Here is a 26827-nt window from a genome sequence, read left to right as displayed (position 1 = left end):
AGCTGTCTGGATGTAGATAGAAATTACACAAAGCCCATAAGCCCCTCTGGAGATCTTAACTAGTTAAGACACTGTGGTCTGAGAGAGCAAAAAATCTCTGCTTCAGAGGGGCTGCACCCAGCCTTATCTTGAATGAGTGACACAGATTATAGGGTGACTGCTTGGGAAACAAGGGCACAAATGGGGAAAGCACTGGGAGAGTTCAGAGGCAGAGAGCAAAGGATGATCAAAGGTTTGTGAACTTGAAGAAAAGGACTGGCTAGATTTTAAGAGTATCTCACCTTTGGCTGACAGTGAACATCTTGCCCTATGCTCTTAGTCATAGAATGACTAAGTTATATCAGAGATGTAAGAGAGCGCAGGACTTGCTGTTTCCAGCTTCTCACAGGACAAGTGGAGCAGGAAGAAAGGAAGGAAAAAGCTAAAATGAACTTTCACTTCTTCAGAGAAGAGAGTGAAGCAGAGACTACATGCCCTGACAGGAGCAGGAGTTGTTTCAGAAAAAAAGGAAATACAAAGGAGAGGATGAATATTCCTTGCAACCTTCCAATTACACACAGACCAGCCAGGATCTATCTTTATCCATGGAGGGGGATGAAGAACAACTTTACAGCTCTACTTTTCAGATAGAGATAAGTGCTTCATGATGCCTTCAATGTGGGAAGTTAACAGGCTTAGCCTGTAATGAATTTTACAGGAGGAGTACTCTTCATGGAGAACAGCTCTTAAATGCTGCAGTGACGTACGCTGAGAATCAGACAGATGGAGAGAGTAAGAAACAGATCCTTTTAGAGCTTAGATACTGCAAACAACAATGAACAATGTGGATACGGCTGTCATTAGGTTTCAGAATTAACAGTATGACTGCGTACTCCACTAAGAGCTGTTCATCCTGACTGTCTGAAACCTTGGGCAAGATCTGCAACTCTGTGTGAAAACCTATTAATCATTGGAAGATAAACTCGACACATATATGAGATTGTAATAAAACTGTTTTTGTTTTTTAAAAAAAGTGCCAATTCTTAACCCTAACCCTATGGCCAGTTCTGCAGCCAAGAAACTATAGGGTCCAGGTAGTAACACTCAAAGTGAGTGCCACATACTGCACAGCCAAACAACAGTGTATCCAACAGCACAACTGCAAAGACTACTGCATACATGCTACCATGAAGTGTGCAGTCTAAAGCCTGGGAAGTGGTGGGCTTCTTTCTCCTCAGGCCTTTTTGTTACAAGCTATGTAATGAACACTTTGTTTCACTAGCCTAGCTGGAGGTGAGGATACTTTGGATGTAAAGTTTTGTAACTTTACGAAGTTTTACTTTGAATGTAAAGATGTAATGTTGAGTGAAGGAGATTTTCCCTTTGCTCTGGCYCTAAGAGCTTGTTTACCAAACCCTGATGCTTCGTTCTTATTAGTTTTCCCCATGTCACCAATTTTTAGAGGAGAAGCAGCAGATTAGGCATCTGACCTATTTGGTTTAATTCATCCAAACACGTTAAACATGTACGGTGGTCTGGGTCACTTCCTTCTCAGACCAAACATGCTTTACCCTTTCTTTACATTAGATAAGACAATCCAAAAGTAGGACTGAAACTTTTAGATTGACTTTTAAACCCCCAAATTTGAACCTGCTTCATAAATCTGTATGCTGCTCTTTGGGCTCCAAGGAAAGGGGTTCAAGGAAACAAGTACTTGCCCTTTTTGCTCTTTCTCGGTCACCTTCACTCACCAGAAGGCATCTAACAGTAGGGCACAGAATAGCAGGGCCATAAGGAACTGGGTGAGGTTGTTAGAGTTAAGCTGTGGCTTTTCCCACTGCCAGCTCCTCCACCTGTATAGCTGTGGTGGCTCACCAATATCTCCCAACAGTCTCAGCCATCCCATTTTCCACCCCACTGGGCCTTGCCATTCCACTGGGGCTGCTGGAGTAATGGAGTGTTTCAGCGTCCCTCGGTTCAGCCCTTTTACACCTCATCCCTAGATTGAAAAAGAAGAAAAACAATCTTTGTGGGGCAACATGGAACAAATAAATTTTTGTTCAATAAATCATTTTAGAAAGACTATTGACTCTGACCTTTGAAAGCACTGACCCATTCATAAAGTCTCATCTTTTCTTATACCCTGTATACTTGCCTTCCTTTCCACTGTCACAACCACTACACTTCATTTTCTTTTCCTTTCTTTTGCCGTTTCTTTTCTCTCTCTTTTTTCTTTTTTTTCCTTCTGACCCCATAATCCTATCTTAACCTTCTAATCTTCTCTGCAGTTCCCTCTTCTTCCCCTGTTCTCCGCTCCATATCATTCACAGGCTGCCACACTGACAGGAGAGAAAGAACAGCAGATATTTACCGAAGTATTATCATAAAGATTAAAGCTAGCAAAAACCATGGATCACTCCTTTCCTCCAGCCCCTGGCCTAACGAAAACACTCTGCGCTCTTTGCCTTTTCTTGGAGACAAAATGACAAAGCCCCATAATCTCCAGGGTTGAAGAAAAAGAAGACCTGAAAGTGATTAAAAGGATAAAAGAGAGAAGAGAGAGGGACATAGAAGTGGCAATAATATTATTTAGCATTTCTGGAGGACCTGGCTGCTGATATAACACTGACCTGCAGTATCTTGTGCTTTCCACATGCTCATTCTCTGTCTGCACTCACCCCTTATCCCTGGCATGCAGAGCATAAGCTCCCTTAAGGAAGATTCTCCTTTTTGTTCTATATATGCACAGAGCCCAGCACACAGGGATAAGGACTCGCAGCTTGGACTCACAGACTTTGCCATGGCAGGAGAAAACACATCTCAGATAGCTTTACCAGGCAGTCTGTCAGAAGGAAAACTAAAGCCCAGCCCAGAAAATARAGAGTTGAGATACGTGGAGTCAGGGAAATGAAGGGCTTCTGCTCTAGTACACAGAAAGAGACTGCCTGGAGCAAGAGGAGAGAAGGATCTTTGTGACAGCTTGAATGAAATTAATTTTCTTTTCTGAGGCTCAACCTTTTCAAAATACGACATTGAAATAATGTGGCACCAGATACTAGATAAATATGTGTCCACACAGGGGAGACATATACATGGARTTGAGACTTCTTCCCAATCTAATATGTTCACCTGTTACTTGGATATCCCTTTATCATATTTGGTTTTCATCCACTTGTTTTCCATTGTCCATCTGCACATGTAGAAAACAAGGGATATCATGCTGAAGCCACAAGATTTATTGGCAGAGCCGATGTACTCCAGTCTCACTATGCACAGTGCTTTATTACAGAGGTAAAATGACAAGGGCTGCACAGAAGGCACCAGTGTACATGAAAGCTCAGCTCTGATCAGCTGAGAGCATTAGACTCCAACCAGCTTGGAAAATGAATGCTTTCTGTCATCAAATCGACAACAAGAACAAAAAGCAATCCCTACCTCAAAAATCCCACCAAAACAAAAACCCAAACCCAAGTAGCCTGTCCTTTCCAGAAATCTTGCCAATTTAAACACTTAAAAATATTGAGCTTGACACTATTACAACTTCCTATTTCTTCACAGCTGGTGTTTGTAACTGGGTGTTTTTGCTGCTGCATTCCCCCATCCAAAGAAAGGGCTATTCATTGCAGATAAAGCTGATCAGTAAATGGGTGGATATCACCTTCTCACTGTGCAGTGAGAATCATACACCTGCCTGGACTGCTTCCATTAAAAGATCTCAAAGCACTTGATGAATAGTTCATTAAAGCCTGGCAGCACCTTTGGGAGATGAGAAAGGAACAATGAAAGATCACTTCAGTCACCACAGAAGGGCATCTCCCTTCAGACTTGGAAAGTATAGCTTGTTAGCAGTGCACAGATGCACCACAGAACAGAGCTTAAGGAAGCTCTGAAGAATACTTCTTCCAGTTGAAAATATGGAGGCAGTTAAGTAGCTAACCAAACTGAAGTTTGGCCAGGAGACAATAAAACAACCCTGTTTTAACTCACCACTATTTAGCAGCTTTCATTCACAGAGCTCAAAGCACTTTAAGTATCTTTATCCCTGACATATAATAGATAAGGAAAGAGAAATCTGGTAAGGGGAAATGGTGTGCCCAAAACCACAATCAGCTGCACAGCAGAGAACAAACCTCAGGTTTGAACAGTCACGCTCTCCCATACAGCACGCTACTCCTCACATTTTATCTGCGCTTGCTGCATCTGGATGTATCTGTATTTAAAACTTTTCACTGAGGAGGTAGGTCTGATACATCCAGCTGGCCAATATCCATCCTCGGTAGTAAACCCACAGATAAACTTCAGCGCCTTCTCACTGCAAACCACAGATTCCCCCATCAATCATTTTTTTTCCTTTCTGTATCTCTGCACAAGCACAATACATGCTTAACAAACATCTGTTGCAAACATACTAGCATTTCAGCTTGCAAAGCTCTGAGTTGACGGATATCCTGAAATGCAGAACCTGAGCCAAAACTGGCTTAGGTCTTATTCTGAAGTGTGCTCTGAGGCAAGCTGTGCAGGTGTTCAGGGACTGCAGCTGACTTCCTCGGTTTATAACGCGTCAGTTTTGGGGAGCAAGGTGAGAGCATTGCAGCCTGAGATCTGTACCCCTCCCAGGACATGCTGTTTTTCTAGACATGGGGATGCTCCCAACTGGCTTTGTGTTTTGACAGTCGTGGTGCAGATTACATTATTTTCAGAAGTATCTTTTGAACAAAGTTGGAGTGTACCCATGGTCATGAAAATTTGTTTTCTCACAATGCGCATGCTGGAATGTTGGGTGAAAAAGAGCAGCCTGGCAGAGCTGCACTTCGTATCAGACAGGCTTGGTTGGGCTGACTCCAAGGTGCTCCTCCTCCTTACTATTTAATTACTGCGAACAGAGGTTTTAAGAGAGAGATGCTATTTGAGACAAGGCCGGTTAGTGAGATAGCCAGGTCCTTGGAGTTAATAATTAATTATCAGGCTTTCTCAGTCTCACAACATTAACTGCTTACCCTTTTAAATAGTACTAAATCGGAGATACGTGTCTAATTAAAGTGTTGTAAAATGTTTTGGAGGAATGAACAGAGAGAGAGAACTTACAGAGATGAAGTGGGAGGCAAACTGCTCTCTGGGAGGAGAGGAGATGTGGGAAGGAGATGTTATTACTATGAAAGACTGTTTTATTTTGTAATATACCAGAGTCCTGGTGATCTAAAAGAACTTCCGACTTTCCCCAACTTCTCAGTGGCATTCTCCCAGAAGAGAGGAAGCAGGTAGTATACTGGATATACATGGGATTGATTTATTCCTAGAAGGTCAAAGAGAGACCTTGAGGTCTGCTGCTATCATCAATCCATCAGATTTTGTTTTTCACATCCTAATCACAAGCATATCTTGATCCACTCTAAAGAGTTTGGATAAGTCTACACCAATAGGCATTTCCTATACTAACATACACCAGCTTGGAATTACTGACTGATGGAGCTCAACTACTCTGGGGGCTCTTACTACAGAGACATATCTGGTTCTTCAGAAAGCCAGGTTTAAAATGCCAATATTTTTCCTCTCATTTAAAAAACGAAAAATAAAAGTAAATCAGCTCCTGGATTCCTGTTAAGTATCATGTGATCTCAATCTCTGCTACCAGTATCTTATCAGGGTGTATTTCAGGTCAAAACCACACTAAGCAGTTTTTCCCGTATTTTGTGCAAATGTTTTTTGTGTAATGTACTCAACAGTGACTCTTCTGGGAATTGAGGTCAGACATATTAAGAAGTTTGTTACAAGGCAATAAGATTTCTTGCTCCATATGAAATAATGTAGCTCAAATAAATTCCAACTGAAATAATAACAATGATCTAACAAACAAGCCCAAAAGAGTATGCTCTACAGGACTACATGTTAATATGCCTCCTTCTCCCATCTCTGATTTCTATGGTTGTAACTCATTTACCAGTCTCCAGATCACTTTCTTGCCATCTGACTACCACTTCTCATACTTCCTCACCTGTAAAAAACATCGGAGATGTAATGCCTTCTGAAAGATACTGCACAATGTTTCAGATGAGCAGTAAGCAGAATGTCAGAGTTCTGGGGATATTCAAATGATCTAGCTGAGCAGGAATTTGGGTTTCACAAAGTTTTCATGCAAATAGCTTTGGTCTTCCTTTGGCTATTTAGTATCTAGTATTCTAGTAGATTTAGTATCTTTTCATGGGACTTAGGAGTGGAGACAATATATTGCTTGGGCAATATAAAGGAAAAAATCGCTTACAATCAAAGAGCCCTTGACACTTCTCAAGAATATAGGGTGGATAGGGTGTACAGGACTGTAGTCCTGTCTGAATTCCGATTACTTTAAATACAATCTACTTTCCTAAATTCCCCTTGCAGTTTCAATTGGATACATTCTTCTTCTTCACTTCTTGTCTTAAACCTGCTGCCGTTTGCCGTTTAATAATTGCAAGGTTCCGCCTCAGAGGTGACTATGCTTCAGTGATGAGAAAAGCACAGTGACCCTTCTATGGGTACAACGTTACATCATTATTAAATGCAATGTGTTATCTCAAAGATTCCAGGGAAGGCTAGAAGATTGCTTTAAAAAACATAATGAATTTTAAGTGAAAGGTAGATGATGATTCCATAAAACAAGAGTTAACAGCAAGAAGCGGATCTACTCAGTTTACAAATAACAGATGAAGCTATTCTGCTGGGCTATATGCTGTATTAAGCAAAAGCTGTGACCAGGCATATGATGCCAGGTGATGCACATACCAGAAGAAATAATCTGAGTTATCTTGTTAGCTTCCAAATTAACTGCAATCATTCAGAAAAGAAGATTTGCTTATGGCAATCACATGAAAATCCTCTGCTCAGTACGTGCAAAAAACAAAGCATAGGAATTGGAAGCACTGAGACTAGGAGAGAAAACAAGGCAAGGAGTGGTACTGCATTGAAATACAGTATTAAGTTCAGGTCATCCTATCTGCAAAAGATACAATAGAAATAAAAGGGGTTCAGGGATAGGTGAAAATATGGAATTAGAGGCATGGCAAAACTTCTCCAACATGGGAGATTGAAAATACTGAAGCTTTTTGCCTTGAAGGGGAAACAAATCAGTCTGGATACTATAGGGTTACATAATAATGAATAGTACAGGGAAGGTAAACACCTTGATAAAGTTAGGAAACATCCTAGAAAATTGAAACACTACCTATTTGAGGCTGGATAGGATTTTCAGCTTTCCTACAATGTGCAAGTTATTTGTTGAACTCACTACTACAAGGCCAGATACTTAAAGGCTATTCATAAAGTGAGTGCAATGTGAATAGCAAAAATTTTGATGGCCACTTGCCCCCTCCTCCAGCATTACTGATACAAATCCTCTTGTTTCAGATCACAAGCAGGAAATGAGCTGTCTGGGACACAGATGAAATTTCCTCTAACAGCAAGTTTCGCCTATTTGCCCACTTAGGAGGACTTTATATTTTCTTCTATAAAACCCATTGACAAATACAAGATACCAAACTAAAAAGCTTCTGCTATCATCTGCTATTGCTTAAATTCTTCTATTTGGAGGGAAATTCATGTATGCTACTTAAGAGTCTGTTTGAAAAGTACTCTCTCTTAAGAGGTTTTTAAGTGTTCAGGAAAGAGAGAAGAGTGACTATCTTGTCTATTTTAATGAGCTCATGGAGGACCTGAAAAGAAATTTCCCTTTCAGATGGTCTGTGTCCCAGCAGCAAAAAATTCCATCCTCTATCATTTATCACCCCTGCTGACTTTGAATGATCTTCAAGAAATGCTGGATCTGACATCAACCCATGAGGGAATGGACTTCTTCTAAGCAAACTTTTAGGGAACAGACAGCTTGCTCCAATACATTATAATTTCAGTCTCTGAAGGGACCTGCCACAGACACACCTCCAAGATTTTCAGGTCTATCATTTCCTATGACCCCATCTAGATCTTCACAACAGAGCCCAGTGAGCTAGTATGTATTTTGTATTCTTTTCTCCTTTTTTCTTTCCCTTCCCTTCCCTTGTCCTTTTTCCTTTTTCTCCTTTACTCCTTCCCAGAAAAGCAAATAAATACAGCTAAAACCAACAACACTTAGCACTGCTATCTGTAGGTTTCTATTCTCAACTTTCCTGTCTCCTTTACAGATATGCATGAATACAGGTTCCTTCTTTACTAGTATGCTCATTCTCTGGACCAGAATCTCCATTTCAGAGACAGGGAAACCGAGGTGTGAGTAATGGCCACAAATTTGCTCAGGAATATGAAAGAAAGTGAGTGTTCCCTACACGTAGCTTCATTTCCACTGAACTGGAACTGCCAGCTCTAGCTTTTTTGACGATAACTGAAAAGAAATGATCTACTGCTTTTGTATCATGTTGAGAGATGTCCATACAATATCCTGATCTAGCAGTCGGTCAGTACACAGCTCTGGATCTATAAACTGGGGCTCCAACTTGTAAAAAATTTGATCACCTGTATTCAGCCACTAATCTGCTGAGACATATCTCCTTTCTGAGCCTCAGTTTCTCCCACTTCAAAAAGAGAAGATGAATAGTGACTTATCTCAAAGGGCAAACTAATTAAAATACTTTGAAATTCAGAAATGTTACGGACTACAGAGCCAAATATTCTCAAAATAATTCCATGTACTCTGGCATAGATCTGACAACAACTTATCTATGTATGCTTATAATAGAGGTTAATGGTTTCATTTGCTCCGAGCATATTTTAAGCTCCATCACATAAAAGCAAAGTCTATGCGAGCCACCATCAAGCAGAATGCACAATCATTATCTTCTGCAAAGCAGCCTTGGTGCCTCCAAAAGCACTCCAGGTAACTCAATATGAGAACAATAAATACAAATGAAACCAGAGAACAAGCAAGGACAAGGCAGAAATCACGCACACAGTTGGACAGCCTAATACGCGGCACAACAGCCACCTGAATGGGGCCTCAATGAAGGCACTCCACAGTAGCTGGGAGGGACACACAAGGTGAAGGATATCCAAGTGCCAGTAGAGCTCCCTGTTACTCCTTGTACCACATATGAGCAATTCTCATTTAAATATCATCGTGCAGATGCTATCATGGCCTCCCCCTGCAATGCCTGCAGGGAGCTCTTCAGCTGGCAAGCACAGTGCAGCCCTTGTAGCCACAAACTCCCAGTGAAGGAGTGTTTGCTGATGCAAACACGAGCCTCAGCAGCAGCAAGCATTGCCTGAGGCTGAAATGGTGCCCAAGCTGGGGGGTGTCTGGCTGCTGTTAGCAAGATGGAGCCTGCTGTCACCTAGGGAAGTGGAAAGGGCTTCATCTATCACAAGTGTTACATGCTTTGCCTGTGGACAGGTAGCAGGGGAGCGAGGGTCAAACAACTATGCTCCTAAACAGGTTGCGTTTGGCTCCAGGTAGTATGCATTTCTGCAGCAGCAAATAAATCCCAGTGGGGAGCAGGGAAAGGAGCCTTTGATCCTGGAAAAGCTTATTACTAGTATTTCTGGTAGGAAAGTTAGCTCAGTTTTAACTCATCTGTGTTATGTTGCAGTATGACAGCCCTGAAGCCCCCAGCTCTCCTAGCGCCCCTCCCCCCAGTTCTGCCAGTGCCCCTCTCATGCCCTGCAGGCCCCCCGTCTCCTCTCACTATTCTACTTTTTCTTTTCCCAGAGCATCAGGCTCATGCATCTTACACATTGACATCTATTTCAGTCCCAAGCCTCTTCTGAACAGCAAGTGCCAGTCACATAAAAATGATGAGGATAGGCAGGAAAAAAAAAATAGGTTGAGAGGAAAGATTCAACAAACTTGTTCCATTTTCTGCCTGGATCAAGACCTGAACCCACAGGAAGCCTCCAGAGGTACTGTCTGCTTCTAACCTGCTGTGACATTTAAGAGACCTCCTGGCGAGTCCTGGGAGCAGAGGGAAGGACTACTAAGTGAAAGTTTTTTTCTTTGTTATGCAAGGAAGTGATACTATTTATAATGATCCCTGCTGTCCCCAACTGGGCATGAAGACAATCAGCATCTGTCCAGGCCCTCGGGGAGACTGCAGAACCAGAGATGTTAGGTATATATCTGCATACCACTCGCTGCTACAGAATCAAAGTGGCAGAGCCACAGCAAGAGAGAAGCTGTGAAAGGCTCACCAGCACTGGGGAGATGAATGGCTAGGGAAGGGGAGGCTGAAGGGAAGGCAATGGTACTGAAGGGGATGGGGTTTGTATGTGAATGTTTGTTACTTGAGATCATACAGATGGTTTCTCTTTAGCAGTCGTTTTGAAAAGCCCCCTGTCTAAGCTGTTGGAGGCCCTTTCCTGCCAGAGCCAAACCTGGGGCTCCCAGATGCAGGAGGAGAGCTCAAGGGTCTTTGAAAACAGAGAGTACATTATCCTGGGTAGCCGGGAACTGGGACTCTAAACAGGTAGTGTCACACACATTAATCTGCTCATCCAGACAGGCGAATTCCCTGTCTGGGAGCCCAGGAGCCCAGAAGCAGCACTCCTTTGGCCTATACTTCCTGCTTGGCAACTGGTCCCCTGACTGGCTTTCTTCACCTTCACTACTCTCCAGAGACACCTCCTTTTCTCCTGCCTTACTCCGTAACTTTAATTCCTCTGATTTGAAGAGGGGACTCTTCCCTTCTCCCACTCCTGCTTCAGAGATGCTCCCTCCCTTCTCAGACAGACGTTTTCTCTTCCCTGTTTCCTCTCTGACACATCCAGGTCCCCTGCAAGAGGAAGTCTCCATGCTCCAGGCCACCTCTGTGGCATAAGTCTCCTGATCCTCTCCCCTCCCCAGCAGCCACACAGACAATTATTTTTTTGCTCCATTAAGCCAGTAAATGAGGCTGGCTTAGCTTGTTTCTGAGAGCTGGCGCTCTGAGCCCAGGATCTGTCTCAGCACACAAGGTAACACCAGTGTGACCATAGGAGGGGAGGAGGGATTTGCGAGCCTGAAACCACATTCCTCCAGTCCTAGACATTGAGGAAAGCAGCTTCCCAAGACCAAATCAAGCAAGCTAATGTAACCTGCAAATGTTCTGGGGCTTGCCAGGTGACCAGGCTGCTTTCTCTGAGGCCATCCACTGCTCTAGGAGAGAGAAGATAAATCAATGGAAGGCAACATCTGCCAAGATATTGACTTTGGCTCTGTTCATGGACTGCCTGCACTTCAGAAATGGGTAATATTCAGCTTGATTATCTCTCACCCGGCAAGACGAAGTTTCTCTCTATGCTTAAAAATCACTGGGATGAGCCAGGGAGGAATTGATCTGCAGGAGAGAAATGCTGACAAGAAAACATGAGTCGGAGACAGGATGAGAGTGGACGATGGGTGAGCAATGGAGTCAGCCTCTGGCAGCTTGCCAGTCAGGTTAGCAACAACCTAGCTCACTAAAGCCCGAAAAAAATTAAGGCTGAACGCATTCATCCAAACTTAACAGCAGGACCCAAAGATTTTGCTTGCACACTTATCTCACAGAAAATCTTTCCTCTCTTACCCTGCTCCTCCCCCTCCCAGAAATTCCTTCTCCGCCTCCCTGCTGCATCCCAGCGGCAATGGAGTTTTCTGGCTATTCCGTATGTCCCTGGAAGTCACCCAATTCATTGTTTGATGCATGACCCTCAGTGGTTGCAAGGCTCCCTGTCTGCCTCTATTTGTAGTCTATGTCATAAACCAGCTCCTCAGTAGTGAAAGAAGCTGATAGGATTCATGCACTGTAACCCACCCCTTGGACAGTCCCCAAGTCTCATAGTCTCATATCCCACTGCACAAGGTGATGTCACATCAGGGAGATGAATCATTTCATTAGCAGAACATGCTGACAAAGCCTCATGAGGTAAACATTCAGCAACATCATCAAACAGTTCCAGGAGAAAATCACGAACCTTCAACTCATCTTTCCTATCACATTTATGGTAAAACACCTTCGATGTCCTGCAGACCTCCAAGGCCAGCAGAGGAGAGGAAGATCTAGGATATTCCCAACAACTTCCTACCTTAGTTTTCCAGGCAGGTTAAGAGTCACATGCTTCGAGTAACACCAATTGCAGGTGCCCTGGAGTGCACCATGCTCTTGGGATGGAAGTGGAAATGGCAACCATGGCAGAAGAAATGGGTGAGGATCTCCTGACCAGGCTCATTTGGCTGAGGCACTTCTCTGAATCTTTCAGTTGTGTTTCTGCCCAGCCTCCTGCAGTCCTCTGAGCCCAAAAGCCACACAGAATCACAGAGGAGAAGAGATGAAAGAGAACAAAAGGAACCATCTAGTCTGTTCCTCTGTGGGAAGGATGGATCAGCTCCACTTCACCATTTGTGGCATCCATCTCTCCTCGTATGAATCTAGGCTGTCTTAGAGCTCTCCAGTAATGGAGGTCCACAGCCTCCTGAGGCAATTTGATTCAATGTTTTACTATCTTTACTGTTTCAGGTTTCTTACTAATATTTAATCTAAGTCTCTCTTGCTGCAGTCTAAAACTATTCCTCCTTGTCTTCTCCACTATAGGCATACAGAAGATATTACTCCTTTCCTTTACCTCTTATGTATCTACAGGCAGTTATCATATCATCTCACTCTTAGTCCTCTATTCTTTAGGCCTAGTAACCTCATTTCCATCCATCTCCCTTCATAGACTAGGCTGTCTAGACTTTTGATCATTCCCACTACTCTTTTCTGGACTGCGTATCTCTCTAGAAACATAAAGACCTCCAAATAGATCCAGGGCTCTACTTCATAGCGCACACACCAATCAGCAAGCAGCCAACACTATCCCTGGAACAGGGACGCAATGCCAGTGGAGGGGGAGGCAAGCTAGAGCAGGACACAACATGGCATCCAGTGAGGTACTGAATGATGCCAGGAAACCAGCTGCATGTTCTTCCCTCTGGGAGCTGGATRTTGCTCCCGCTTTGAGCTCAATATAGAAAAAAAATGCTACTTAAAAGGCTAACTGCTCTGATCATGTCCAAGGTCCTTGACTCATCTAGCCTGCATTTAAGTATCACCCCCCAACACAGGTAAAAAGGAAGCCGCACATGTTACTCCACCTTGGGCACACTTTTCAAATGGATAGACCTGCATGCCTCTGACTCATTGCCAGTACTGGAGAACAGCCAGGAGAAGAGGAAGGGAAGAAATGCCACTCTAAAGGCCAATGAATACGCATGCAGTATGTTACGTAAGAACCCCTGTGGGCCCTCTTGTCCAGGTGAAAGTCCTACAGATGGCCCATCACTAAGCACAGTTGATGCAGTGGGGAGAATGAGTGGGTGGACAGATAATTTGATATTTAGTCGAAAGAACTAAAATGAGTTTAATGCAGTGTTAGGAAGACAGATTGCCTGCAGCTCCTTCTGCTCCTGATTATGGATGCCAATCTGAGGTTTCCCTGAGGTGTAAAACTAGTCAGGATGTGTGCATTGCCACAAAGACTTCAGATTCCCAGTCTCACAAAAAGAAATTACCATAAGGAGGATAATAAAGGGAGACCAGCACTGAGGAAACCCCCTACCCCASCAGCTGGTTTAGTTTATCTCTAAGTAAGACAATCTTGTGGTCACAGGCCAAACATGTGGGGCTGTCTCCAGAGCTCCTACAAAGGCCCTCCTGCAAGCCCCTCCTCAAACAGACAAATTTGGATGAGACGATCAGAACTCACTAGCTGTAGACTAGTTGCTTTTCTTAAAGCTCAAAGAGGCACTGTGAGCACTGAGGACTTTCCACAAGACTGAAACATCACTGTCTTTTATATGCATCTGTTTTTGCCACTTGTACAAGCTAAGCTCAGGTCTGCAGCCCAACAGCTTGGGTCACCCAGGTCAACATCTTGCAGGAGTATCAGACCACTCACCTAAGAAGGAGATATGACAGAGGGAAAAAAAAAGACCCCAGCTGCTTCCTTCCAACAGGAGCACCAAARCATGCTAAGGAAGCACTCCAGCATTTCTCCTCTGCTGACAGCAGAAAGGTAGCTTTTGCTCATGAACCTGCAGTCTCACCTCTTGCCTACAACTACCCCAGTAGCAAAGGGGATTTTCTTCCACTCTATTTCCAACTTRGGCTGCAATTAAAAGCAGAACAGAGCACTGAGATGCAACAGGCATCCGACTGCATTCCTGCTGGGAAGAGAAAGAGCTTTACTGGTGAGACAGCCCTCACTTCTTACCAGCCCMCTTACACCCCTCCCTTCCTATGAGCTCTCAGGACAAATAGGAACCAGGCATTCAGTGTAGGAACAGAAAATAAATACACTGGAAATACTCAGCAGGCCCAGTCTGAATACAATGCATTGATTGAGTGGCTGTGCCCAGCGAGGGAGCTCAGAGCCTGCACTATGAGCTACAGCAGAAGGACCCAGGGCCCTGCAGCCTCTGCAGTGCTCCCCCATCTTTCTCGCTTCTTCTCTTTTTTTTTTTTCTTTTTTTCCCCCAGCTTCCATCCTTATTCCTAGGTCCAGGAAGGAGAGAAATTTAAAGGAGATCAGAGCTGAGCAAAGAGGGAAAAAGAAAAGGAGGATGGGGAGGGAGCTGGTGTCAGGAATAAGTGTGTGTATTGAGAAGGGGCAAGGAGGAGATAGACTGAGACAGAGAAAGCAAGGGGAGAGAGAATGGGGGGAAAAGGGGAGAGAGAGAGAGAGAGAGAAAGAGAGAAGATGGAGCAGGCAAAAGAGATGTGACTGACAGCTTCATCAAGCAAGGTGGCAGGCTGGATCAGGGAGCTTGCCAAGCAGAGAGCTGGGGGTGAGTTGCAAGAGGGGAGACAGTTGCAAGAGAGATATTCCACCTCTCTCCTTCTGATGAGCTTATCCAATCCCTCTTCAATGGACAAACCTCTGCATACAAACTCTGCCCCTTCTCTTGTCCTGGCAGCAAAGGGAAGTCAAGGTTGGCAGTGGAGGGAAGGCAAATGAGGTGCTGCATGTGCACCACTTGAAGGCTTTGCACACACTTTGAGTGACAGCAATCATCAGGTATAAGCAAGCCCCTGGACTCTCCTCTAAAAACAGGTCCTGTGAGTCTAGCCAGTGAAAGAGGTAACCTTTYGTGTCTCTCATTAGGGTGTGATTTCCCATTACTGATGGCCGTATTTAGTGCACMATAAGGGGTACTGCCCAAACATACTGTCCTCAACAGTTAATCATCCAAAACTGTGGACGCTTTATGTAGCACACAGGTAAGACCAGCAAACTGTCTRTATTTATTTATGCTTGCTGCCTTGTTTTTCGATAAACACAATAYCAGTACTACCAGAAGCCCTTTTCAGAAAACGGCCATTACTGGAAAAGCTGAAGGGGGGTGTCATTATAGAGGGGGCTGCCTTTCCCTAGCTTCTTATCACAAAGTCCTTGGTCTGCATGATCTAAAGCCAGCTATTCACACTGGACTTGCTTGCAAGGGTTAGGCTTGCCTTCAAACACAGCCAGCACTCCCATCTCAATCCAGTCACACTCAAGAGTGATTTCAATTGAATAGCAGCATAATCCACACAGCAAACACATATGTACATCCGTACAGCTGGTGCTGATGTGTGCATCACTTTTCCATGGCATGGCAAAGGGATCTGGAAAGTGGCTCACTGCCTCTTGCATACACTCGTACAGGCGGCCCCCCATTGCGCTGCCAGCCAGCCCAGTGGTCAGCGGCACGGGGCAACAGGACAGGGAAAGAAACGGATGACTTGGGGAAGGCAACCAGCATAGCCAGAATGGGCTGTTTAAAAAGACAGATGAGTAGATGGTGGGGTCATGGATCCTCAACCTGCTGTCAGGGATGAGAGTCCAGCTGCAGGGCAGCAAGGATGAACCTGCAGGGCTGGCCAGGAGCGGGGGCTGTGGGGACAGAAGCTGTCCGAGAAACGGCAGGAGGCTGCAGAAAGACCACCTCCACTTAATTAGCGTGCAGAAGGCAAGGGAGTGGCAGATGGGAAAAGGGACTGCAACCATCTCTCCACATCTTCCACCATCAGAGCCCTGAACCTGGGAGCTTCAAACTTCCCCTGTCCTTTGACCTGTTAATAAACCCATCTGCTCCAAAAGGAGGAGCAAACGCCCCCAAACTGTGTCTCACACATGCCCTCTGCTCATCCACAGAGGCAGGCTTAAATCTTCCTACCCCCAGCACTGAGTCCCAATAAACAACTGCCTCAGCTGGCACTAGCTCCCTGCTCAGTAGCTGCRGGGAAGGAGATGATGGTTTATACCATATTGTATTATAGTTTGTGTATAGTTATTATATTATTGTTCACAGAGAGGAGCCAGCAATTTMCAGAGAGTAATCACTCCCTGAATCCAGCTTTTCTCCAGGTTTAGAGGATGCCCTGGGGTAGATGGGGGTTTTGTAAAGTCCCTGAGCTACCTGCAGTCACTAAGTAGGTTTGCTACCATATAGTCACATTTTTTCCCCCTTTTGAGCACTTCTAAATTCCAATGTGCTTACTTGTATTTTGTCCCCTCCATGATGTGCTCTGCTTTCCATTTCCCAAAGAGATGAATACATGGCCTGACCACGGACAAAGTCCTACCAACTCCTGTTGRGAATCTAGGCTGGGGGTTAGGAATTGGGTGCTTATTAAGGAGCTGGTGAGGAATCAGCCAGGCTTTGTTACTCTAACTCCTCTCCAGGAAAGGCAAAGAAAGAGATAATGATGTTAGAACATTTCAACCTTTCTTTTTCTGAGCTTGATAGACCTGGCCTGAGGCACCTTTCCTAGAAAAAACAGGCTGCTGTAAGATTGATTGGTGGGGTGCAGAGTTTAAAGGTAATTTTCTCTTGTCRCATGCACATAAATTATTGTGGCTCAAGCTGCGATCAGCTCCATGTTGCACTTGTTCAACTGCTTTTATGCCAGGGCTCTGATAAGRTGTTGTGAGAAATATGTCCACTACTCCCCAAGCAACATCCTACAAATTATATAGGATAAACTATATACATATGTAAATGTGTGTGTGTGTGCGTGTGTATATGTATATATACTTATATGTATATATATTTGCATGTATATAAATATATATATATCAAGAGCAACACAGGGATAGAAAAAAAGTAGCCATGTGTATGGGGGTGCACGTGCCTACAGATCTGTGCCGCCACAAAGTCCCAGCTGCGGAAGGTGCAGCGAGAGCCTCATTTGCTCGTCCATGGACCCATTTGAAATGTTCTGTCCATAAGCGCCAGGGCAAGCAAAGCTCAGCCACTCAGATTATTCACAAGGGTGAAGAGGAAAAAAAAAAAAAAAAAAAAATGCACATGCACACAAAGGAAGCACAGCTGCAGCCCAACTGAATTCATTTTTAACATTCATGAAAATGTTCACAGAACACTTCAGTGCTATTTGCCTAAATCTTGCTGCTTGGAGTAAACACTCGAACCAACACAGGCTGTATGTTCCAGGTGAAATGCATTGGGGATTAGCTGTGGCTCTTGGCCCCAAGTTACAGAATCACAGTGTCCCTGAGTACGTATGGCCCCCTTACTTTAAAGCACAGATTCAGTCTATCACCACATAGTTTCTGACTTCTAGCCCTGTCACAGCCAAAAAGACTTAGTGAGAGCCCACAGCCATCGCATTCCACATCCATCATGATCGTTTGCAACAAAGGCACTCGTGTTCTGCCAAATTTGAACACAAAAACAACTGCAAACAATGAGAGTTATGGCACACATCTGGTTTAGGTGGGGGAGACCTCTTTCCTCTCCTCCACTTCCCCCTCCCTTTCTTTTGCTCATCTTCTTCATTGGTTTCTTTCCCGGAGTGTCCTAAGCAGCTCACACAGGGGAAAACGCTACAGCACACAAGGGAGACTCAGCTGAAGCCCTGAAGACAAGAGGAGTGTGCGTTGTCTCTTCCTCCACCATAAATACAGCTGAGACTACGACTGGATAATTGGCTAAGTGCCTGTCAGCTTAATAACAGAGAGAGAGAGCCAGAGCCAGAGAGAGAGAGAGAGAGAGAGAGAGATTTACTATTCAAAGTCATGGATGCTGCCTACCAGTGGATTTCAACATGGGTTTTGTTTGCACTACGAGGCAAGAAAAGAGAACGGATGCAGAGCTTGGAGTCACAGTCTCCCTCATGCAAGGATGGATGCCTGGTCTGGGACAGAGGAGTGGGAAAGCAGAGAACCAAAGGCAGCTGCCGTGCAGCTCCAGGGGCATTCCTGGTTACAGCATTGCTGGTTTTCCAAACCAAAAAGCACCAGTGTAACCACTGCTGAGATGCTATCATCACTGAGGCACTGAGAGCTGTCAAACCGCGTTGGGGCAGAGACAGCAGTAGGTCTCCAATGTGGTCACTCTGGTGCTGGGGGACCCCAGAGTGAGGTAGATGCAGTGGCAGTGGCATAGCAGTGTGACCACAGCTATTTCACACCACAGCAATGCTTTGGCAGCCCGAAGGCTCTCAGCCTTTCCTTCCCCCTTGCAAATCTGCTGCTCCTCTAGGAACACATCTAAGGAGTATGTCTGTGCAAAGAAAACGCTTGATCACGTCTTGCCTTTCACACGAGGTGGGAGGGTGTGTGTTGACAAGRAACCTCTCTGCTCCTCTCAAGTTTTAGCTCTCTCCCTTTGCCACAGAAATGCAAATTTCAGCGGTGAAAGTGGTGCAGGCCGCTCCTACTTGAAAGGCACAGTATTAGCCAGACCTACTACAGTGTTAACCACTGAGCAGCAGAAAAGGAAGATGCTAATATTTTCTTTGCTTGTTGCCTTTTTTCCTTAACAGTCGTGGCAACAGAGGCTCACAAGAAAGGGTGCTGCAAGCATTACAGATGGTTACAGAGGGCCAAGTCAGAACGGCATGTAGATCTCCAAGCGAACAGCCTGTTATCCTATATGTCAGGCAGCATTGCCTCTCGGGCATACAACACTGGCAACTTTATGAAGTGTATATGAATGTTTGCACAAGCACACACATACACTTTTTGTTTTCACATAGAAGCAAGTGTAGAGAAATATGCGTTGGCACACAGGCACACACAAGCACAGACCTCCTCATGTAGATACGTTACTGCGATGTATATGCTGAACTCCAGCCCAGTCTGAACGGGCTCAGACTCAATTTCATTAAGTTAGCTCTGGCTAAAAAAGCCCAACTCCAACAAAATCAATAGAGCTGCAGCAGGGCTACCTCTCTGCTCTTTGCAGAGGGTCTAGCACAATAGGGGCACTTTGAGGGTCACACTGGGCCTCTTCCACCCAACTGAGTTGCTCCGAACAATATCTGCAGAAATACACATGGGTAGAGGATATTGGCTGTCCAGATTATTTTGAAATAGTTGTTTTCTAGGCAGAGGTGAAACTCATTGTTATTAGTTCCCATTACTTACCATAAAACCAGACATGTTAGATGTGCCTGAAGCCTGAAGCAAATGCTTTGGTGTCAGATTCAGCTGAAAATCACATTCGTTTCTTCTTCAGAAAGAAAGGAGTAAAAGAAAACTCAGTAAATTTCTAACTTCACCTTTGTGGCCTTCATTGCACTTATTCCAGAAGATCGAGAGTTCATGCAAGGCAAAATGAATTTTGATGGACAACACAACTAGATACCTTCAATGAAAATAGCTAAATTCACTCATGCTGCAAGCCTGCTAAAGACACGCAGCTGCATCAGCAYTGAGTTGGCCCTGCAGCTCTATCAGAATCAGATGCCTATGTATCTGGATATAAAGGGCAGATACATGCAATATATATTTTGAAAACTTATAGTTAAGAGACTGTGAATTCCAGGAACTGCAAGCTATTTTAAGACTAGGTCTTTCCTCATGACCTGCTGGGGAAGACAGCAGAGTAGAAGAGGTACCGACTCAGAGACACTTCAGGTAACACGTACTGCTATATAAATTTTAACGTCAACTAAGTAGGAAAACATATGGTACTTAGCTGCAAACTGAAGTGCATGTGCAGACTCAGGGGAGGAGGTTAAAGCTACACAGTCTGATGTTGTCTCTCCTCCTCCACCTTTTTCAATGCAAGCTGTACATACAGTGTTAATAAACATAATATCACCACAAAAAAGAATCTCATCTTTTTTAATATCCATTTAGCCTCTGTTTGTGACGTATTAGTCCCACCTCTCAGGAAATACTGTATTGCAAAGTCCTCTCTCTCCACTGGGCATGCTATATAAAAATACTGTATGTATACATGTAAGTATGTGAGGAAAGATGCTAATCTCCAGCCTTTGACCATGTACATATTACAATGCCTTTTATCGCATGTATGCCCACACACTCACATATCTACACATGCATGCATGCCTTCATATAATGGCACCATCTGCTGCCAGACCTGGAAGTTTTGCAACATCAACTGTTACTGCATTTATACATTTATTTTTATATTTTAGTATTTTTTWAAAAAGGGAAATATCAGCAGAGCACAGGCCCTTTTGCCAGATCCTGACACCCCTTGTCTACATATGTACATCACACACAATAACGAATGCTCTGTATATACCAGAAAAAATAGAAGTGCATCTGGGTCTTGCAGTCAATACCAATGCAGATAAGGACATACTAAGGAAACCTTTTTTGTCGCATTCACTGGGTTGTTGCATCACTGAGCCGAGAGGCAACTCCAAACTAATGGATAGGTCAGCAGGCTGGGTTCATCTAAGCCCTGCTCTGCAACCTTGGGCAAGCCCCTTCACCTCTGGGCACCTCTTTCTCACCCCCAGCCTCTGCCCGTCCTAGCTAATAGCCTGCAGGTTGTGTGGAATAGGGCATCTTCCTTATGCTCTGCTTGCATAGCACTTAGTACAAAGGGTGCCTCATCTTAGTGGTGGCCTTTAAGTGCCACAACAATACTACTAATAACCAAGGTTACAATTTTACTGCCAGGACCATATTATTATGTAGCATTATACCTTTGAACGTGCCTATTCTCATTTCTAGCAAAGGGCTCAGCTCAGTGCTTCCTGTTACAAATCAAATGCTAATTATAAGTGTAATCTGAACTGCTTTTACTTTTCTTTTAAGCTGACTGCATAGGGCATAAACTTTGTTGTGACGCTGTGTTGCTATTTTGCCTGAGGTGCCTTTGTCCTCAAACAGAGCTCCACATGTAGAGTATCGGTAAAATACTAGGAGGCAAAGAACAGAGTTTGCATGAATTGCTTACATTACAAGATTACACCAACAACGTTGTTTTTACTGCWGGAAATTTGATCCTAGTCTATGCTTTGATATATGTAACTTTAAGAAACTAATTACCCATTAGGATGAAAGTTCCTATACATGCTATCAAGCCAGAACTTCACATTATTTAAAAAGATCCGGTAAAAATGGAAATTGCACATTCAGTTAAATGCTGGTTTTCCTCTGCATCAGAATCAGATTGATTTAATCTTTGATGAAAAGTTGATGCTTGGAAAAAACTTGAGAACAATGAGCCGGATTCTGAACTTGGCTTGATCCCAGTTCTCCAAGGGGCTGAGCATCCTCTGAGAAGCACTCGCAGCTTAAGCCCTGCATGAGTCACTTGTACCTCTTTAGCAGTCCCCAGCAATATGCCCCAAAGACAAATGCAGTTTTTCTGGCCGTGTCCTTGGGCTTTTGTAGATTTGTACTAGTACAACTGAGCAGACTGAGACTGGAATGTGACCCATTTTGTTTCCAGTTAATGATGAGCTCCATTTCAGAAGTGATTAAAGGCCAAACTTGTCCTTGTACTGGGACTATCTAAAGCCCTGGGCAACCTGCAAGTCCCACTGAAGCCCCTGAAACAGTGCTTTAAAGGCACTTTGCAGGAGTGAGTCCACCACAGTGGTCCCTAGCAGGCTTGGCCATTTCCTCCCCCACACAGTGCAGGTATCTTCTCCTACCACATGGGATGCACCACTATTTTGCCCCCAACCTAGTGCAAGTGTCAAATGTGACAGTGAGACACACTTTTCTCCCTCCTTGGTTTGTGGTAGCTGCCCTCCACTATTGCTTGTGTCTCTATTTAGCTGATGTACCTCTATTTTGTATCCCTTCTCTTTCTTCCACGAAGGCTAAAGTTTAGGAATAAAGCATAGGGTCCCTGCCTTTCCCCAGCCAATACTTGTAAAGAAAATGATGAGGAAAGGGGGTGGTAGGGGAGTACAGCTTACTTTTTCCCATACTCTGTCAGCACTGGATGGTTCAGCATCTCATGCAGTGAAGCCACTCAGTGATGCATGACTGGATGAGCTCCAAGAGGTGCAAAGGGCAATGACAAATTTTACTGAGCTGCACAGAAGATGTCTGTGACTTTGGAGAAAAGACTCCTTTGAGGAGTCAAATTCTGGAGGTCTGGGAAACCCCAAGGAGCTCAGCAAGGTAGGACAAAAAGTCATGGAGATCAGAAAATCATCACCTCATATTTAATACATAATAACAACAATCATCAATTTGTATTGGAGGAGCACCTACAGAGCCCAGTCCTTTTTCCTACTGTGCTAGGCAAGGAACAAAAGTTTAAGAAACACCACCAAAACAGCTAATAAATCCTCAAAGGCCCCTTAGGGAAGAGCTCAGCAGTAACTATCTCTATTTGGAAAAAAAGAGTATGGCATGGCCCCGTGCTATGGAGAAAGACAGGAGCAGATCTTGGATTCAGCACTTCAGCGAGCACTTCCACATTCAGGAAAAACGTTGACACAGTGAGGTTGTACATTTAGAAACACAGACAAAAAAAAGGGGGTTGGGGCTTGGGTTTTAAACCCTCTTCCCCCCCCCCCCCCATTATGGTTAGTTTGGAGTTTGCATTTTTGTTGATTGGGGATTTTCTTTTCATGTCAAGCAAAGAAACTCTATACAAAACCCAACAACCTCATGACTTTGATCTTGGAAGAAAAATGCGATCCAGAAATTCTAACACACAGTTCCCTCTCAATCATCAAAATAAGACACACTGTCCTTCACTTGCTGAAAGCAGGCTTAAAAAAAAAAAAAAAAAAAAAAAAAAAAAACTAAATAAGTCACACCTTTACAACCCTGATGGAGTCTCTGGTCTACCGTGTTTAAAATACCCTGCTCTATTTTCTTGGTTGTAGCTGGACAAAACACTAGTATGTATGCTCGGCCCTTCTCACCTGCAATAGCTTCCAGACCCCTCCTCACTTTTCAACCTTACTCTAAGGAGCTGATCATTAGCCTTTTCTCTGGGGATAGTCTATCACACGCTATTTTTATTCTCTATCTCTGCAGTTCCCTGACTACCATCCCCATGCCAAATACTCACTAAAAGTCATCAACCTTCAGCAAGGCCAACAAATGGATCAAATCTGCTGCCAGAGTATTTAGGAGATGAGCCAATATAGAGTTAGGAACATTTTTTTTTTAAGTCCATAGCAGGGGGATATTTTAAATGCCATAGCTTTAACAAGTCATATGTAAACTTCCCAGTATAATTCTATTCTGAGGTACCAAAAGCAGATGAAACTCTGGAAGAGTGGCCTCCTTTAGAGACATTAGGGCTTCTAATGGGAAACTATTTTCCTCCACTTCATAGATCAATCCATCCACTCATTTTCTATCTGCAAGTGTAACACTATATACAAATGTATAAAGGAGAAGAAACAGTTAGAATATCCTGTCTTGTGTGCTTTGCTGAATGATTTGCACCACGATTTACATTAACAAAGTGTCGGAAGTTCTATTATCACTATGTGTGGGGCCTTTAATTCTCTGCAAATTCACACCCTTCCTTCTCCCTCCTACATTTTCACTTCCTTTCAAGCTACTGGATTGAGCTACTGTGTGCTGGTAAACTGCTGCTGCATGCTCCCCCTGCCCTCTCTGAAGTGGATGCAAAGCAAAGACAGGTGATACGATCTCAGTAAARAAATCCCTTACCTCTCTATGGAGGCAGAGATCTGCTCTGAGCAGCATTAGAACAGATCACCTAATAGCTTTTCCCCATCCAGCTCTTCCACTAGTGCTGTCATTAGTGGATCTGCAGCGGAGAGAGATGCTGGGAGATTTTTAAACACAAGGCTGTCTTAAAATGAGTTACGTTTTGGAGGCATGGGGGAAATAGAGGCAGGGGGAACTAGCAAACACTCCTTTGCTTTGAACCTGTGGGAATAAAATGTCAGCTCACAGGACCCAAAGTGGGCTGGACATAGGGATCTGAGGATCCAAAGGAGGCAGTGAAACACCGCAGGCAACCTGGGGCTAGTCCTAGGCAGATGGAGGGGAGACAACTGCCCTTCCAAGGAGGCAGAAAAAGCATGTAACCTGCTGGATCTCCTGCAGCAGCTCAGGAAGGCAGGCTGCGGGACAGAGAGCCTGTGCTCTGTCCACAGTCACTTCTGACAGAAACGTGCCCTGCCAGGAAGGTTGTACTGCTTGGGACAAGCACTAATAGGACAGGGAGGTGTGTTGCTCCTGTGAACTGTGTCACTTGGCACACAGCTGGCTGACACAGCTGGATCACCTCATCGAGATGTTTTATTACAGGGCCTGACATAACATTGGCAAGCTGCGCTCTCTTCGCACATGCACACACACACAGACACCAAAAACACTCTCACATGTACCCTTATTCAGCTTGCTTGTAAATGCTTTACGCGCCGCACATGCAGACACCGTCTCCACCATCCGCTCAGCTCTCCCTGCTGCAAATGCAGCTTTAGCACACAGTGTCTAGATAAACTCAAAGGCTCCAAGGTTAAGTGGGAAATAGAAATCCAGTGACCCCTGGCTGGGCAAGCAAGTTTAATGACTTGTCTGCTGCCGTATGTAACAAACATATGCCGACAAACATCTGCCTGAACTGCCTCTCCAAAGTAAAGGGCTGATGGAAGGGATCTGCCTTTAAAGATAGGGATAAAGTCAGCTGTGAATCCTGCTAAAAAAGGGTTAATGGGATATACGAATCGCTACTGAGTGAAAGAGAGGAGAGAGGAGCTTGGAGTCAGAGGCAACATCCCTTGTTAGATGTTTTCTGTGTTGCATCTAAAACCCTTCTATCGCATATGCAAGGCAGATGAATTACTCTGTAAATCCTATTACTCCGAGTGGATAAATCTTACATGCAAGTTAACAAGTCTAGAGAGCTGGGGAATGGAAGCTGCTGAACGGATATTCCAGGATCAAAACAACCCAGCACACAGGAGCTGAGAAAAGCGACACATAAACACACACACACACACACACTCACACATCCCTCTTCTAGCATCCTTCTTCCCTGCTCCCATCTCGCTAGCTCACAAACCCCTCTGTCATTAAACGAGAGGGATGCAGTACACAGGGGATCATGTAGCAGGCACATGGTGACATCTAGCAGGATTTATTTCACAGGAAGAGAAAGAAAACTTTGCCGTTGCCGTTAGCTTTGCTAGGGAATTGCTCCCTTGATGCTTCAGGGTTTGTGCACTATCAGCTCCTCATACCGATTACAGACTTATTTTAAATTGCGTCCAGTAGTTTTATAGCCATAATATACTGTGTGCACACACATTCACACACGGAGAATTTTCCCTCAGTAAGGGAAGTTATTGCAGGTAAGTTGAGCAAAGCAAAATTCAAGAAAGAAGCCCATAGTAAAAAGGTGACTGGATTTGAGTTATTTGGGACTCTCCTAACTGAAATTCCAAGCAGTCTAGGTATCACCTTTTAAAAATGTGCACAGTGAACGCAGAAACGTAACGCTCAACTCTACTAGTGAGAARGGCTCTGTGTGCAAAGCCACCCTCAGCACAAACGTTCAGATATGCAGGCACTGCACACACCCGCTTATTTGGCCCTGCAAAGAAACTAACATCATGAATGATATATAAGCTTCACAGACACTAGAGTTCTTAGCCTATTTTTTTCACCAGCCTTTCAACTACTGTATCCATTTCCCTTCTGTGCTCAAAAATAAATAAATAAAATTAAAAGCCAGAGTTTCCCCAAAGAACAGTTTTCCCAAATAACTGGCCCAAGAGTTCTGGCAGCACCAGGGATAAAGTTTTTGCACAGGTACAAAAAGAAGTAGGGAAAGATCAATGGAACATCTGGCAAGCACAGCTGGATCCCTTTTCCATTTCTCTACTGATACTGCAGGACTGGTGGAAAACATACATTTACAAGTGCTGGCTAACACGAACAGCTCTTCTTTCCCCACTGAAATTCTTTTGATCCTGAGCACTATACACAGAAAAGCGTAGTGGCAAGAGGCTTTCAAAAGCTTTGCAATTTTTGATATTAAAGCWCAAACACATATGCAGAGCCACACTGTAGCAGCCACTGCTACTGCAGTTCAAGAGATTAAAAAAAAAACACACACTCACACAGACATACACACACGCACATATATATATAATATTACAAGTATGTATGTACAGATACAGAGATATAGACAAGGAAAAGTTGGCAAAATGCCCTACCTGAGGATGGCTGTATCCCCCTGCCTCACGGTGATGTTATCGGTGCCTCGGGTAAAATCCACGCTGCGGACTGGCAGCCCTGTAGGGAGAAGGCAAAGCAATCTCAGTAGGACCAGTGGTAATTGCTTCCGATCAGGCTGAGCCCTTGCTACCATGGCTGGTCTCGTTGAGTTTCTCTGTCAGTACTTGTCTCTCTCTGGACRTGTATATACAGATGGACAGATGTAGAATGAAAAACAATAATAATAATGTACAACTCTGTCTCTGATCGACAGCCCCAGATAGGGGAGGCGATTTCACAGTCCTTCTTAGCTGCCACTTTCTCTTGCTCTTTTCAGTCTGTTTTTGGCTTCTTTCCTCTTAACCGCTTTCCTTTTTTTTTTTTTTTTAAGGCTTTCCAAAAAGTCTTAGCGCAACCTTCAGTCAAAAAGGAAAGAAAGAAAGAAAAAAAAAAACAGAGAGGACTGTGTGTGTGTATGAAAGGTAGATCAAAATGAAACAAGAGGAAAAAGTCA

The 26827-nt window shown here is 44.1% G+C and overlaps 1 protein-coding gene across 2 annotated transcripts in view; it reads right to left on the bottom strand.

Moving 5' to 3' along the window:
- Nucleotides 1-26821, bottom strand: part of LSAMP (limbic system associated membrane protein) — a 319948-nt gene extending 293127 nt beyond the window's left edge. For both annotated transcript variants that reach the window (XM_085326037.1, XM_085326038.1), the window contains exon 1: nucleotides 26313-26821. In XM_085326037.1, the coding sequence (XP_085182163.1) occupies nucleotides 26313-26467 (155 nt within the window). In that variant the 5' untranslated portion in view covers nucleotides 26468-26821. The remainder of the gene's footprint in view (nucleotides 1-26312) is intronic.
- Nucleotides 26822-26827: the final 6 nt, after the last annotated feature.

The sequence above is a fragment of the Rhea americana genome, unplaced genomic scaffold (genome assembly GCF_003343005.1).
Source record: "Rhea americana isolate MKP2758 unplaced genomic scaffold, rheAme1 scaffold_126, whole genome shotgun sequence".
Classification (NCBI taxonomy): Eukaryota; Metazoa; Chordata; class Aves; order Rheiformes; family Rheidae; genus Rhea; species Rhea americana.
This window is presented reverse-complemented; position numbering and strand designations above follow the sequence as displayed.